Source organism: Ranitomeya imitator, chromosome 2 (genome assembly GCF_032444005.1).
Source record: "Ranitomeya imitator isolate aRanImi1 chromosome 2, aRanImi1.pri, whole genome shotgun sequence".
NCBI lineage: Eukaryota > Metazoa > Chordata > Amphibia > Anura > Dendrobatidae > Ranitomeya > Ranitomeya imitator.
Genome location: NC_091283.1, coordinates 810,026,904 through 810,042,552, shown reverse-complemented (window position 1 = coordinate 810,042,552; position 15,649 = coordinate 810,026,904). Strand labels below are relative to the sequence as shown.

At 42.2% G+C, this 15,649-nt stretch overlaps 1 protein-coding gene across 1 annotated transcript in view; it reads left to right on the top strand.

Annotated features, from left to right (window-relative positions):
- LOC138665893 (alpha-2-macroglobulin-like) overlaps nt 1-15,649 on the top strand; it is a 60,616-nt gene that overhangs the window by 22,220 nt on the left and 22,747 nt on the right. Inside the window, exons 14-24 of the mRNA XM_069753837.1 lie at nt 111-256; nt 840-989; nt 1,080-1,250; nt 1,648-1,732; nt 3,461-3,611; nt 5,855-6,083; nt 6,457-6,583; nt 7,274-7,392; nt 10,919-10,970; nt 11,923-12,006; nt 12,752-12,928. Coding sequence (XP_069609938.1) covers nt 111-256; nt 840-989; nt 1,080-1,250; nt 1,648-1,732; nt 3,461-3,611; nt 5,855-6,083; nt 6,457-6,583; nt 7,274-7,392; nt 10,919-10,970; nt 11,923-12,006; nt 12,752-12,928 — 1,491 coding nt within the window. The remainder of the gene's footprint in view (nt 1-110; nt 257-839; nt 990-1,079; nt 1,251-1,647; nt 1,733-3,460; nt 3,612-5,854; nt 6,084-6,456; nt 6,584-7,273; nt 7,393-10,918; nt 10,971-11,922; nt 12,007-12,751; nt 12,929-15,649) is intronic.

Sequence of the window (15,649 nt, the reverse complement as noted above, 5' to 3'; positions counted from 1 at the left end):
ATGCCGGGCAGAGGATTCTCGGTATAGAAGTGAAGACCGCCTGCCAAAGCGGACCAGACCAGGGCAGTGCATATCAAATTGCTCATCTCTTCTCACATCTTCTTTCATAGAATCACATGGACATTTCACATTTACTCTTTCTGTAAATGTTAACACGGCACCTCTGACAAGGCTGTTGGTATACCTTGTTCTGGAAAGTGGCGAGGTCATAGCGGATAGCGTCAGCGTCAAAGTAGAGAAGTGTTTTACAAACAAGGTAAGATGTGTGAACACCTACAGATCCAATCCGCTGATGCGTGAGAGTACTGGCGCTCAGGTCTTCATCATAATCATCACAGAAAAATAAATCCCCGGTGGCAGGACGGGACGACGGCTCAGTGACTCAACTGGCTTCTTTATGACTGACTATGACTTGCTACAGGCAGAGACCTAAAATCACATCAGGATTCAGGAACATAAAGACAACATAGGCATGGGTTCTGGTACATTCACTTAACATGAAAAGGCAGCATGAAAACGCAAAGCCGGACCAGGGCTTTTGTCGTGGACTTAACTCTCTGTTGTCTTTTTTCCACCAACATAGAAGAGGATTCTTTACTGTTAGGGCAGTGAGAATCTGGAATTGCTTGCCTGAAGAGGTGGTGATGGCGAACTCAGTCGAGGGGTTCAAGAGAGGCCTGGATGTCTTCCTGGAGCAGAACAATATTGTATCATACAATTATTAGGTTCTGTAGAAGGACGTAGATCTGGGGATTTATTATGATGGAATATAGGCTGAACTGGATGGACAAATGTCTTTTTTCGGCCTTACTAACTATGTTACTATGTCTTACATCCAGGTGAAACTCTCTTTGTCTGCCACTGAAGCTCTCCCAGGATCACAGGTCGATCTCACCCTCTTTGCTCAGCCTAACTCTCTTTGCGCACTGCGGGCTGTAGACGTCAGTGTGTCACTGCTGAAACCTGAGGCTGAACTGTCAGCAAAAACGGTACGAAAAATTCCTAATCGAGATTGATTGAGCTAATATTATACAAATTGCCATTTCAGTCTGTTTTGTACTTTTGGTTTTACTGTTCAGATATATGATCTGCTGCCAATTGCTGATCTGTCTGGTTACAATCACGGGGAACATTACTTAGAAGAAGAGCGGGAGGATCCTTGCTTAAAGTTAGATCCTATCTTTATGAATGGAGTATATTATAGACCATCCACGCCTAACTGGGACACTGACACCTATACCATCTTACAGGTTAGTATTTACTTTGGGATAATATTTTGTTTTGTACATATATTTGACATTATATATACAGCATGCGTCAGAATAAACTTGGCAAAACCTAGTGTTATGCCCTGTGCAGAACCTCGGGGGCGGGGAATAAAACTAGCATTGTCCTATTGGTTGCCTTTGAATACATATGTCATGTACCACTTCCTCTCCTCAGATCCTCTAGTTGATGTAAACCATTATCCTATGTAGAAAATAATTAAACCAAAATAGAGGTTCTGGTTAAGCAGAATCATACCATCTATGAAGCTTTTACACACATCAAATCAATCTTGTCTCTTTCTTGAGTAAATAATTATGTCCTCTATGCCAGTCCTCTTTCCTATATCCTGCTGAATAAATTAATTTTATTTATTTTTAGAGTCTGGGTCTGAAAGTCGCCACAAACATGTTGGTCAGAATCCCAGTTATCTGCACGGATGTTGTTTATGATATGGATTTTCATGGTATTTATTTTCTTTCAATATTAATCCACATTGCTGAATAAAAAAATTGTGTGTACAAAAAAATCCACTTACATGCACGTTTTTCATTGCTTTTGTGTGCCATTCATTTCATTGTATGCATTGCCAAGGGTGAAAATTGCTATGTAAATGTGCAGCATACATTGACATGCTACAAAGTTAAAATCTGTGTTGCAGATTTTAGGCAGAAATCACACATGCAGTTTTTGATGCAGTTTTTTTGTGCCAAACACAGGACTTCATACAAATTGGAGACATATTTGTATTTCCTCTATGCTAGAGTTGAGCAAATAAGATTTGCACTGCCCTGGTCTGACGTCCAGTTCTGCCCTCCATGGTAGCTGGGTAAGGGCAGAATTCTGTTCTGACTTCCTTGGCCTGGCATCTTGGGTACCTGTGGCGTTTACCACGCCCTATGACTTCATGACATATCGTGAAGTCTAGGGACAATGCTTAATAAATGTCAGAAGTATCAGGAAGCCGTGAAGAGGATGTCGGCCACAGATCTATAGACTGCCCTGGCCCGGCTGCCATGGTAGACAGGGAAAATACAGTGTAGGAGAACGTGGTCAAATTCTGTGCCGCTGAATCATGTAGTCCAAAGGTACTATTAAAAGTGGTCTTTATTCAACGCGTTTCTGAGTTTCAAATAACTCCTTCATCAGGAAATACGACATAAGTGGTATATCCTGATGAAGGAGTTATTTGAAACTCAGAATCCCGTTGAATAAAGACCACTTTTAGTAATACTTTTGGACTACATGATTCAGCAGCGCAGAATTTGACCACGTTCCTCTACACTGTATTTTCAACGGCCGGTCCCTCGTGGATCCGTGGATTCCGCGGCAGCGAATCTCTCCAATGCTTGTCTTAAGCTACATCTGGTGGGTGCTTTTACCTTGCATTGACTGCTCAATCTCGGATAAAACCCTATTGCGCTATTTTCCTCCAACAGTTTTTATGGTGGACAGGGATGCACGCCATACAGCTTGCATCTTTTTTGTTCAACTCCATACTTTTCTTTCTTTTTGGAAACATTCCTGGTTTGGGCTCAACAGATATCTGCTACTAACAATGCATGATTGATTCTCAGCTTAGACTACTGTATATGCAGAAAGAGTTTTTCGAAGAGTTTTTGAAGCAAGAACTGTTCAAATCCTTTTCCAAATTTTCAAAACTCCTAAAAAAATTGGGAGTTTTCTGACAATTTCTGCTCCAACAACTCTGCAAATAGACTGAGTGCACACACTTTAAGAAGATTATATACGGAGTAGTTTGGGGAAAGAAGTTCCAAATTATATGGACATTGGAAATTGCTGCCAGACCAATGTCACTGTGTCTCAAATAGAAGGTAGCAAAAGCAGCTTTAAACATTTCTGATTCCAATTTCTTTTTATTTAGTTTTAAATATTCAAAATCTATTTTGTAGAAAAGCAACATTTTGTTTCCCTCTAATGTCCATTTAAGGGGCCAAGATGTCTCATAGAGTAAAATGAAAAAAATAAATACATCACGCTCAGGTTAGGAGAGGTGCCTGGCCAGTCCGTGTACTGCAATGCGTTCCTCGCAAGAGAAATGCAGCCGTCTGTCTGTGCCCTTAGTCTGATTTCTGGGAAACAATATTAGTTTTTGATTAGCTATAGTAATAAGGTTACATACAGATGTGACGCAGATTTAATTGACCAATGACATCAATCATTACATACTCAGGATCTCCGGAGGTTGCTTTCAGCATGCATCGAGGAATGAGTGCACCAATGGCCCTATCCGGCATCATGCACACAGCAATTGTTGATAACATTATAGAAACTGTGAGGAAGATGTTCCCTGAAACCTGGTTGTGGGACTTGATTGAGATTGAGTAAGTATTTAGCGTACATGAAGCTAAAGTGGAATTTCCGATATGGCTGATTTCGCTACCAAAAAACATTTTTTGGGGCTTCTTGAGACACAAGTTGCATGGGATTTCCATACAAGTTTATTGGGACCAAGTTGGCTGTCATCTGTAGTAAAAAATCCAGCAGAGGTGCATTTAAAAAAAAATCCATAAAGGGACATTTATTTATTTACTTATTACATTAATGTATGTATTTAGGGTTACAAGTCATTTTTTGGGGTGAAGAAGATATAAACCCTTAAAACAATTACTTATTTAATACTATTTAAAAACACTAAAGAAATCCTGTGCAGTACGAGTAGTAATGTGAGAGAGTGCATCTGGGTGACCTACAGCTGATTTACACATATGCTAAATAATGTAGATCTAGCCTAAGAAAAGCAGATCAATCCAGTGCACCTATACAAAATAATGCATCTGAATGGCCCACAGCTATTATACACAAGTACCCAATGGTATAAATCATTTCACAAAAAAATGTGAAATGGAAGATGGATCAAATGGACCTGTATATCATGTGCATAGATCAGGAATAGTGGACGGTATATATATCCCAGGCCACACCAACATAAACCTGTGAGACCCTACAAAAAATAGCTAGGCTGGTACTGCCTAGCCAAGGAGTTTTGCACTCTAGATATGGGAGATGTGGCTCCCCCACTCAACGGTGGTTCTCCCTAGTTGTCCCTGTTCAGATTCGGTACTGTGATTTGAACTCACTGGTATACAGGCAACATATCATTTGTGAATATATAATAAAAATGATAATTTATCATTATCTGCTTGTACTTCTTAGATTAGGTGCCTCATTGCCTCGACACGTTTCCCAATCCTGTAGGTTCATCAGGAGTCTTTATGTCTTAGTAGTAGAAATAATCACAAGACCCTTCTGGTGAACCTGAGCTTGAAGTAACTGGGCTTCAAGTATGCCTCCAAATCAAAAGTTATGATGAGACATATCGGCCCATTAAGAATACTTCCGACCTCATACCTCGGGTCTTCCCTGTCCCCAGATGTAGTGTATGCATGTCCAGGGGCAGTAGATCTTCTTTCATATGCTAAAGGTCTTAGTACCTCCCCCTGTAGCTATGCTCCCTCTTATTTCATTAATGTGAATTTATCCTCTATATTTCACCTTTTGCAATGCTGAAGGTGAAACCTGTGAAAGAAGATGGAAGTGTTGCCCACGTTCTCCCTTGACGACACATAGGTTGTTGTAATGTGTATTGTGACATGCGTTATTGGTGACGAGTTTGTAGTTTGCCCAACAGTAGGGAGACTTAAGGTTAACAGTTGGAACTAGCCCAGAGTGAAGGGACAGAGACAGTTTCCTGTTAGGAAGTCAGATAGGGCCCAGCACGCAGTGGAGCTGACCTATGGTGTGACCAGAGCCTCATAATGTAGGTGAGACTGAGGCAACAGATAACGAGATTCAGAGAAGAGACAAGTAAAAGTGATAGATGAAGTGAGTGATTTATTGGAGATGGGATTTGGGGCAGGCAACCTAGCAACATAATACCGAGCTTGCAAGTTCAGAAGGTAACGGGACGGAACAGAACAGGGAAAGTGAGACGAAGAGAGTGCCCACGTGGGCAGTAGTTCCAGCGAGGCGGTCAGCAGAGAAGCTGAGTAACGGCCATAGTGGCCTAGCAGATCCCTTAAGGAGAAAATGACAGGCTGAAGTAGAAACCGCGGGATGAAAGTGCAGGACTCTCCCTTACTGGCTGTGGAACCATTGTTCGGGACGAGGGAAGTTCCTGAAGTGCTATGCTGGGTGGTGGCGAAGACAGAGGACTAAGTAAGGAAGGGTAGAGAAAATGTGTATAAAGATGTCCCATGTATTAAGAGAAACGTTCATGAAGTTATGCACCCACTATCTGTTGTATACAATTCCCACCAAGCCATTGTTTAGTAAAAGACAGTTCCTTGTTAGGCGGTGGCCTCTATCATTGAACGTTTCATCATCTGGTCTTGGCCAGCTGAAGTCAGTGGGATCATGTGGCCTGCAAGGGTATAGCGCCCACCTGGACAAACTCCACACATCCAGCCAGTACCTACCCGCATTTTCATGTAGCATGCCGGGGCGTGGAACACAAATGCCTCACCCCATGCCAAGTTACATCTGCAACAAACATGAAGCTTTTCTGAAACAGTCTGAGGTTTGTGCGTCAAATTGATGAACAGGATGTACTGTTATTTCTCCATAGCTCCATCGGACACTCTAATCTAAAGCTGACCGTGCCCGACAGTATCACCACATGGAAAGTTGGCATGTTCTGTACATCCGAGGAGGAGGGGTTTGGTCTTGTAGAGCCAACGTCATTTGTAACTTTCCAACCCTTCTTCCTGGACACCACTTTACCATTCTCAGCCATCCGGGGCGAGGCATTCACTTTGAAAGCCACTGTTTTTAATTATCTGAAGCAAACCATAAGGGTAAGTGGACAATGCATTAAGAAGAAGAACAAACCAGCTCACTATGAAATTGGGCTCTTAATAATCCTCGGCATGGAAAACAACTGGAGACCGATGTGTCCCGAGTCCTCACGGCTGCATGATTTGCGGATGTTAGACAGCCTGAACACGTGGGGATCGCCTGTTTGCTACCCAATGTGTTGCGGCTGTCTAACAGCCGCAAATCATGCAGCCGCTGGGACTCGGACATAATATGAGCACGCCCAGATGCTCAGATAACACCCGAGCATGCTCGGATTAGATGTTACCTGAGCATGTTCGCTCATCAGTAGTCCTGATCCCTTTAATGTCTTCTAGGTCTACTCAACTACTGTCTTCTTTTTTTTTTTTTTAGATAAACGTCAATTTGGAAAAATCTGATGAGTTCACAGCAAAAAAACTATTCACCGACAAAGACGATTTCTGCGTAGAAGCAAATAGCAGAGTGACCGTGTCTTGGGAGGTGACACTAACTTCTCTAGGTGAAATTTTTTTATTTTTTTTGGCACCAGCTTATTTTTGTAATTCACTTACATCAGTTCCTGTTTGTAGCGGATCTTAAAATGGGGTTATATTCCCTTATACATGCTATACATGTGTATTTTCGGGCCATTTGCTGTTGTGTGCGCAACGAACCATACATGGACTGCTGTTAGCCTATGGACTAGTCCTTGTACAAAAAATTGCAGCTAGTTTGGCCTGATTTCCGGAACAGACTAGCGCATGTAATTTCGTGGGCAGGTCCTGTACCTTTCCGATATGCAGATGAGCATTCAGAGCTGCGAACTGAGCAAATTATGGATGTGATTGATCCGCAGAGTTCAGCGATCATCTGAACTTTGCCTTAGGGGGTGAGAAAGATGGAAAATCCAGAAGAAGCAAACACACACATGGGGACAACATACTCTACTCCACGACCCCAGAGGTGCAAGGTGGTAGTGTAATTTATACATGCAATTTTTAAAAAATTGGGCTTTTTTGAAATGATATACAGTAGTTCTTGTCTTTTCTGATGTGCAGCTCCAGATCCTGGGGTTTCATTGTACATGATATGTTTTCATGTTTCTATAAATTTTCTCAGAAAGATCTAGTCCGATCCGACACTGCAAAATATTAATATTAATATTAAAATGTTAATAACCCACTCGACTGACTTGTTCTCTTTATTTCAGGCGAAGTGACCTTTTCAGTGAGCGCGCAGACTCTGCCGGGAGAAGGCCTGTGTGGCAATGAGATTGTGGCTCCGGCACAAGGCAGGAAGGACACCGTTATTAAATCTATTTTAGTGGAGGTGAGAAAAGATCATAGACACAAACATAAAGAAATTGACTGAATATTGTGCAAACAGATTTAGTATTTTTAATTGCCACACACCAAAATAAAAGAACATGTATAACGAAAAAGAAGCGGTGTGTAAAAAAAAAAAAATAACAAGGGCACCTAAAAATTTTTACCATGTAAAAAAAAATCTGTAAGAAATTATATATATTGTGAAAATCTAGGCCTGCTATATATGAAATTATATAATTAATTAATGATGAATATTTTTAGGTGCTTAAAGGGAACTTGTCATGTGATGACTTGTATCTGATCTGCAGGCGGGATGTTACAGAGTGGGAGGGACTAATCAGATTGACTTACTTTTTTGTGGGAAAATTTTCAGTAAAGCTTGTATTATGTTAATTGATATCTCTGGTGTTTGTATGTATAGGAATGCAGTGGGCGGTCCTATTCAGTGACTGACAGTCTTTCCTGTATGTGCATGCAGAGAGAGCTGTCAGTCACTGAGTAGGACCGCCCACTGGACTCCTATACATGCAAACTCCTGGGATTTCAATGAATAAAATATATACTGAAACTTTTTTCACAAAACTATACATCAATCTGCTCATCTTCTCCGTCTCTAGATCACGGACGGCATGTACAATATGACAAGATGCATGGAAAAATTGAAACCAGCTCACCTGGTCGGCTCTAGGTGTTCAGGAGCAAGGAAACTGTGTGACCCCATGTGTTAATCCAGGCAAAAAGAAAATAAATTCCAGCTCCTAAAACTCTGAGGTTTATTCAAAGCTTTTTAAAACATTCCAAAGTCCAAAAGGTGATCAAGGCAACGCCTTTCAAACGCTCACATCACATACAGTAAAAGAAATGGTATACAGACAGAAGATGAAAGAACATATTACGGTGAATGGGGCCCTAAGGGGGCAGTAAAGTATATGTCAAATAAAGCTCCCAATGTATACTGTACACCAAATGCTCAGACGCGGTGTACATTTAGGCTCTGAATCATCATTTGCGTTTTTTTTACTTTCCTTTTTTATGATATGACTTTTGCTGCCAAAAGTCGTAAAAGTTGAATCAAAAAAATTCTGGCGTAAATAAACCTGAAGTGAACTTGATCCAAATTTTGAGACTTTTTAAAAGCAATTGATAAATCGGCCTAAAAGATCTGGAATTGCTAAACGAAGCTGGAAAGAAAAACCCAGAGCACATAAAAGTGTCTTCAAAAAAGCCACAAATAGAATAATCAATTGGGTGCAAACGAAAAAGTCACGAAACACACAAACTACACAAAAACATCAAATCTGACTTATGGGAAAAGCTCATTAGTAATGCGGTAATGCGTAATAGCAAATGAAGAGTCACCACATTTCCCACACATCTCCGCCAAATAATACAAAACATAAAATAAGTGACGTGTATCGCAAAATTTTGAAAAACTATCTGGCATGCAAAAATCATTCCAAAAGAAGACATTTGCGACAAATTTTTTGACTATTTAAAAAGTCGCAATTGATTTAGTCATCCGAAAACTTCTGGAGACCTCAAAACCCGTCAGATATATATATATATATATATATATATATATATATATATATATATATATATATATATACAGGTCCTTCTCAAAAAATTAGCATATAGTGTTAAATTTCATTATTTACCATAATGTAATGATTACAATTAAACTTTCATATATTATAGATTCATTATCCACCAACTGAAATTTGTCAGGTCTTTTATTGTTTTAATACTGATGATTTTGGCATACAACTCCTGATAACCCAAAAAACCTGTCTCAATAAATTAGCATATTTCACCCATCCAATCAAATAAAAGTGTTTTTTAATAACAAACAAAAAAACCAACAAATAATAATGTTCAGTTATGCACTCAATACTTGGTCGGGAATCCTTTGGCAGAAATGACTGCTTCAATGCGGCGTGGCATGGAGGCAATCAGCCTGTGACACTGCTGAGATGTTATGGAGGCCCAGGATGCTTCAATAGCGGCCTTAAGCTCATCCAGAGTGTTGGGTCTTGCGTCTCTCAACTTTCTCTTCACAATATCCCACAGATTCTCTATGGGGTTCAGGTCAGGAGAGTTGGCAGGCCAATTGAGCACAGTAATACCATGGTCAGTAAACCATTTACCAGTGGTTTTGGCACTGTGAGCAGGTGCCAGGTCGTGCTGAAAAATGAAATCTTCATCTCCATAAAGCATTTCAGCCGATGGAAGCATGAAGTGCTCCAAAATCTCCTGATAGCTAGCTGCATTGACCCTGCCCTTGATGAAACACAGTGGACCAACACCAGCAGCTGACATGGCACCCCACACCATCACTGACTGTGGGTACTTGACACTGGACTTCAGGCATTTTGGCATTTCCTTCTCCCCAGTCTTCCTCCAGACTCTGGCACCTTGATTTCCGAATGACATGCAAAATTTGCTTTCATCAGAAAAAAGTACTTGGGACCACTTAGCAACAGTCCAGTGCTGCTTCTCTGTAGCCCAGGTCAGGCGCCTCTGCCGCTGTTTATGGTTCAAAAGTGGCTTTACCTGGGGAATGCGGCACCTGTAGCCCATTTCCTGCACACGCCTGTGCACGGTGGCTCTGGATGTTTCCACACCAGACTCAGTCCACTGCTTCCTCAGGTTCCCCAAGGTCTGGAATCGGTCCTTCTCCACAATCTTCCTCAGGGTCCGGTCTCCTCTTCTCGTTGTACATCGTTTTCTGCCACATTGTTTCCTTCCAACAGACTTACCATTGAGGTGCCTTGATACAGCACTCTGGGAACAGCCTATTTGTTGAGAAATTTCTTTCTGGGTCTTACCCTCTTGCTTGAGGGTGTCAATGATGGCCTTCTTGACATCTGTCAGGTTGCTAGTCTTACCCATGATGGGGGTTTTGAGTAATGAACCAGGCAGGGAGTTTATAAAAGCCTCAGGTATCTTTTGCATGTGTTTAGAGTTAATTAGTTGATTCAGAAGATTAGGGTAATAGGTCGTTTAGAGAACCTTTTCTTGATATGCTAATTTATTGAGACAGGTTTTATGGGTTATCAGGAGTTGTATGCCAAAATCATCAGTATTAAAACAATAAAAGACCTGACAAATTTCAGTTGGTGGATAATGAATCTATAATATATGAAAGTTTAATTGTAATCATTACATTATGGTAAATAATGAAATTTAACACTATATGCTAATTTTTTGAGAAGGACCTGTATATATATATATATATATATATATATATATATATATATATATATATATGGTATATATATATTCAAACACACATAAAATAGACTTTAAAATAGAGCTAAAAACAGAATATGACACAAATGAAAAGAGACAAATAAACCCCAAAAACTAGACCAATGAAGGCACAAAATAATAAAAATAAAATTGGTCCCTAAATGTTAAACCAATCAATTTACAGGATTGATTTAATGAAGCAAAGAATTGTAAAAATTATTCTATGTATGTGTATATAAAATATATACACTTTTTTTCTATTTTTGTAATTGTAGCCAGAGGGCATAGAAAAAGAAGTAACCCAGAATGTCATGATTTGTGGAAAAGGTAAATCATTTGCAGGTATAAACTTGTTGAGTTGGAGAATTTCGGATAATTATTGGAAAATCAACATTGATTTAAGGGTGTTGTCCCATCTCAGGATAGGTGATTACTTGCTAATTACTCTGTCTTCGTGAACGATTCTGGAAAATGAAGCTCTGAAATGTCTCATTAGAACTGAGTGATGGCCACTTATATGCAACAAGTCGTGGAGGACCTTGGGTAGTTGAAATCTTGGCTTCTGCTCCCCAGCAAATTATTTCCGAATAAATTAAAATTACCAACAACAATTTTAACATGCAAATTACATTTTAATTAAACAGAACAAAAATTAAGGTAATCGGACTTCACTATAACCCAGAAAAGGACATTATCTAAGGTTGACCTCAGGTTCCCGAAGCTTCTGCTCATGAATATTCCATTATGGTCTAGAATCGGTGAGAACTTGCGGCCACTTTCCGCTCCTCCATTCCCCGTTATGGCCAGGCACAGAGTTGTCGCATCCGATCCCACAGATTCCCTTCCTTTACCACTCGTGAATTCTCGAATATACCCGACAACAGCTGAAACCTCATTTCACTGCCCCTTGCTGTAATGGTCACATTGGAGCTCTGTTCCACTAGTTGGCCTCCAATGTCAGCCAGCTGGGCCGTCAATGAGATTCTGAATTTCTTTCAATATCAAATTAATATTATTTTTCATTCATTACGCAAAAGATGTGGCGCCTCACTATGCCTAATTGGTAACCCGGCACTGGATGTGCCACCACTGCTTTATTCCTCCTCTGTTGGATCGGTGGCTTACATGTCCAGGCAATGCTCCATTCTGACGAGGCATTTCAGATCTGCGTTCTCTAGTTATATAAAACCTTTCACTACTATGACAGGTCCTTTTACACTGTGATCTCTAAAGTAATAAAAAGTTCTATAAAATAACTTTTACTAAATCTTTTACTTAGGCGCTGAGACTTCTGAGCAGATCTCACTACAACTTCCAGGACAAGTGGTGGAAGGTTCTCCTCGCGCTTACTTCTCTGCTATTGGTAAGTTTCAGTGTTGTCTCCAGTAGTATAAATCACAAACAGAGTCCTCTACGTAAGGGTATGACATATGGAAACAGTTTTCAGAACTTAAGGCACAACATACATTACACATCAATTTGAGTGGGACCAGACATCTAGATTATGTACATGGGATTAAGCAGGATCGGGCATGTTGAATATCAATATGTTCAATCCTTATTTTTCGCAGATGTGTGACAATGTCTTACTCCCATCTTCCCATTGAAAATAAACAACGCAGCTGAACATGTGTATGGGTTGGTCGGGAGGCATAGCTGTTGGCTGAATAAGCTTGTTCAGCCAGCAGTTATTCTAGGTGTATGGTCATCCTTTAGGCCGGGGCTACACGGCGCCAAAGTTTGCTAGGTGTCGCTGCTACATCACAGTGCAATATCAGTGAATGGGTTTGCACTGCAAAAAAATTCCAACCACGTCGGATATTTTGCGACTTGCTTGTCGCAGTACCTCGGGATTGCAATGCGACCCCGTCCATTTGCCTTACGATGCGGTGTAGCACTGACACTTAGCGTTCTTTGGTTGCGAGACCTGTGTCTTGGATAAAGTCTCCATTTAAGTGAGGATTTCTGGTCAGTAACATCTCCCCATCATGTCCCAGCAGACACATCTGATCTCCGATTCTTACATATCAAATGATTGTCTTTTAATGACTCATTTGAACCCAGTTGATACAACCCTTTGGAATTGATAAATGTGTCTTTTCTTTTAGGGGATATCATGGGAAATTCAATGCAGAATTTGGGGAACCTTCTCCGGCTGCCATTTGGATGTGGAGAACAAAACATGGTCCTGTTCACTCCTAATATCTATATTCTGGAGTATCTTAATAAAACTAATCAGCTTACCCCAGAGATAAGAACCAAAGCGCTGAGCTACCTGAGCACAGGTAAGAGATACGCGGCTCATTCACCTCTCTATCCAATCGACTGCTGGGCTACAAACCGCCAGACTTTCCACCGATATCTACTACACTTATGCACCTATTTATCTATCTATTATCTATTATCTATCTCTATCTATCTATCTATCTATCTATCTATTATCTATTATCTATCTATCTATCTATCTATTTCTCTATTATCTATCTCTCTATTATCTATCTATCTATTATCTATCTATTATCTATCTATCTCAGGGGTGGATTAAGGGTAGCCAGGGCCCCGGGCTGTTCACACACTGTGGGCTCCCCCGGTCATGTGACGGGGGTCATGTGACGGGGGTCATGGTATACCCGAACCAGATTATTCCAGAAAAAGGGCCGGGCCCTACTCTACTGTAACCTATTAAATATTTGTTAAAATCTGCAATACAATTTAGGTATATCTTGACCAATAATATCACATACAAGGAACAAATACCACCGCACCATGACCAGACTACAAATTACAACCACAGTGATCGAATAATATCACATACAAGGAACAAATACCACGCACCATGTCAAGACCACATATTACCACTTGGTGACCAAATAGCACATACAAAGGACAAATACCACAACACCATTTCCAGACCACATATTACCACCACATAGTGACTGAATACTACAATACTGATCAGTAATAAAAAAAAACCCAAAACACAATACTATCACCATAAGTGCCAGTATTCACAGGAGATCTGTACTTAGTATGCAGTGTCTGTGTAGAGGTAATACAGAGATCACTGGTGGTATTATACACAGGAGCTCTGTATATAATGTATAGGTAATACAGTGATCACTGGTGACATTGTACACAGGACCTCTGTATATAGTATACAGTGTATAGTGTCAGTGTATAAGTAACACTGACTCACCAGTGACGTCCCTAGGTGAAGCCCTTCATCTTTCATCCAGCACAGACCGCCATCATTTCTTCCAGCCAGGACTCGTTTCTGCAGGAAATAACACAGTTATCTCGAGCTCCGCTTGCAGAACACATTACTTAATTTTTCACAACTTCTAAATTACACCACATGAAGAAAAAAAGGCGATATAGTGTCACTCTGCACAGTAACAGGACCGCCCCCCCATTTAAAACAGTACACTCAAAAAATAAAATAAATACATCACTGCAGTAATAATATCCCTTAATTAGCCCCTATGGTAATAATATTCCCCATCCTGGCCCCGTGTGTCTCATTCCTGGCTCCAGCCATATGTTCTCCCATCCTGCCCTCATGAGTATCCATCCTGCCCCATATGATCTCCCCATCCTGCCCCATCTGTCTCCATCGTATCCATCCTGCCTCATGATCCAATCCTGCCCCATGTCTTTCATTCTACCCCGTGTCTCCATTCTGCCCATGCCTCCAGTCCTGCCCCCAGTGTGTCCACCATATTACCCCCAGTGTGTCCAGCATATTACCCCCAGTGTCCAGCATATTACCCCCAGTGTGTCCAGCAATCTGCCCCAGTATGTCCAGCATATTGCCCCCAGACAGTGTGTCCAGCAATCTGCCCCAGTGTGTCCAGCATATTACCCCCAGTGTCTCCAGCAATCTGCCCCAGTGTCTCCAGCAATCTGCCCCAGTGTCTCCAGCAATCTGCCCGTGTCTCCAGCAATCTGCCCCAGTGTCTCCAGCAATCTGCCCCAGTGTCTCCAGCAATCTGCCCCAGTGTCTCCAGCATTGCCCCCAGTGTGTCCTCCAGCAATCTGCCCCAGTGTCTCCAGCATTGCCCCCAGTGTGTCCTCCATCATTGCCCCCCAGTGTGTCCTCCAGCAATCTGCCCCACTGTCTCCAGCATTGCCCCACTGTCTCCAGCATTGCCCCACTGTCTCCAGCATTGCCCCACTGTCTCCAGCAATCTTCCCCACTCTCTCCAGCAATCTGCCCCACTCTCTCCAGCAATCTGCCCCACTGTCTCCAGCAATCTGCCCCACTGTCTCCAGCATTGCCCCAGTGTGTCCTCCAGCATTGCCCCACTGTCTCCAGCATTGCCCCACTGTCTCCAGCATTGACCCACTGTCTCCAGCAATCTGCCCCACTGTCTTCAGCAATCTGCCCCACTGTCTCCAGCAATCTGCCCCACTGTCTCCAGCAATCTGCCCCACTGTCTCCAGCATTGCCCCCAGTGTGTCCTCCAGCATTGCCCCACTGTCTCCAGCAATCTGCCCCACTGTCTCCAGCAATCTGCCCCACTATCTCCAGCATTGCCCCCAGTGTGTCCTCCAGCAATCTGCCCCATTGTCTCCAGCATTGCCCCACTGTCTCCAGCATTGCCCCACTGTCTCCAGCAATCTGCCCCAGTGTCTCCAGTAATCTGCCCCAGTGTCTCCAGCATTGCCCCCAGTGTGTCCTCCAGCAATCTGCCCCACTGTCTCCAGCCTTGCCCCACTGTCTCCAGCAATCTGCCCCACTGTCTCCAGCAATCCGCCCCACTGTCTCCAGCAATCTGCCCCACTGTCTCCAGCAATCTGCCCCACTGTCTCCAGCAATCTGCCCCACTGTCTCCAGCAATCTGCCCCAGTGTCTCCAGTAATCTGCCCCAGTGTCTCCAGCATTGCCCCCAGTGTGTCCTCCAGCAATCTGCCCCACTGTCTCCAGCATTGCCCCACTGTCTCCAACAATCTGCCCCACTGTCTCCAGCATTGCCCCCAGTGTGTCCTCCAGCAATCTGCCCCAG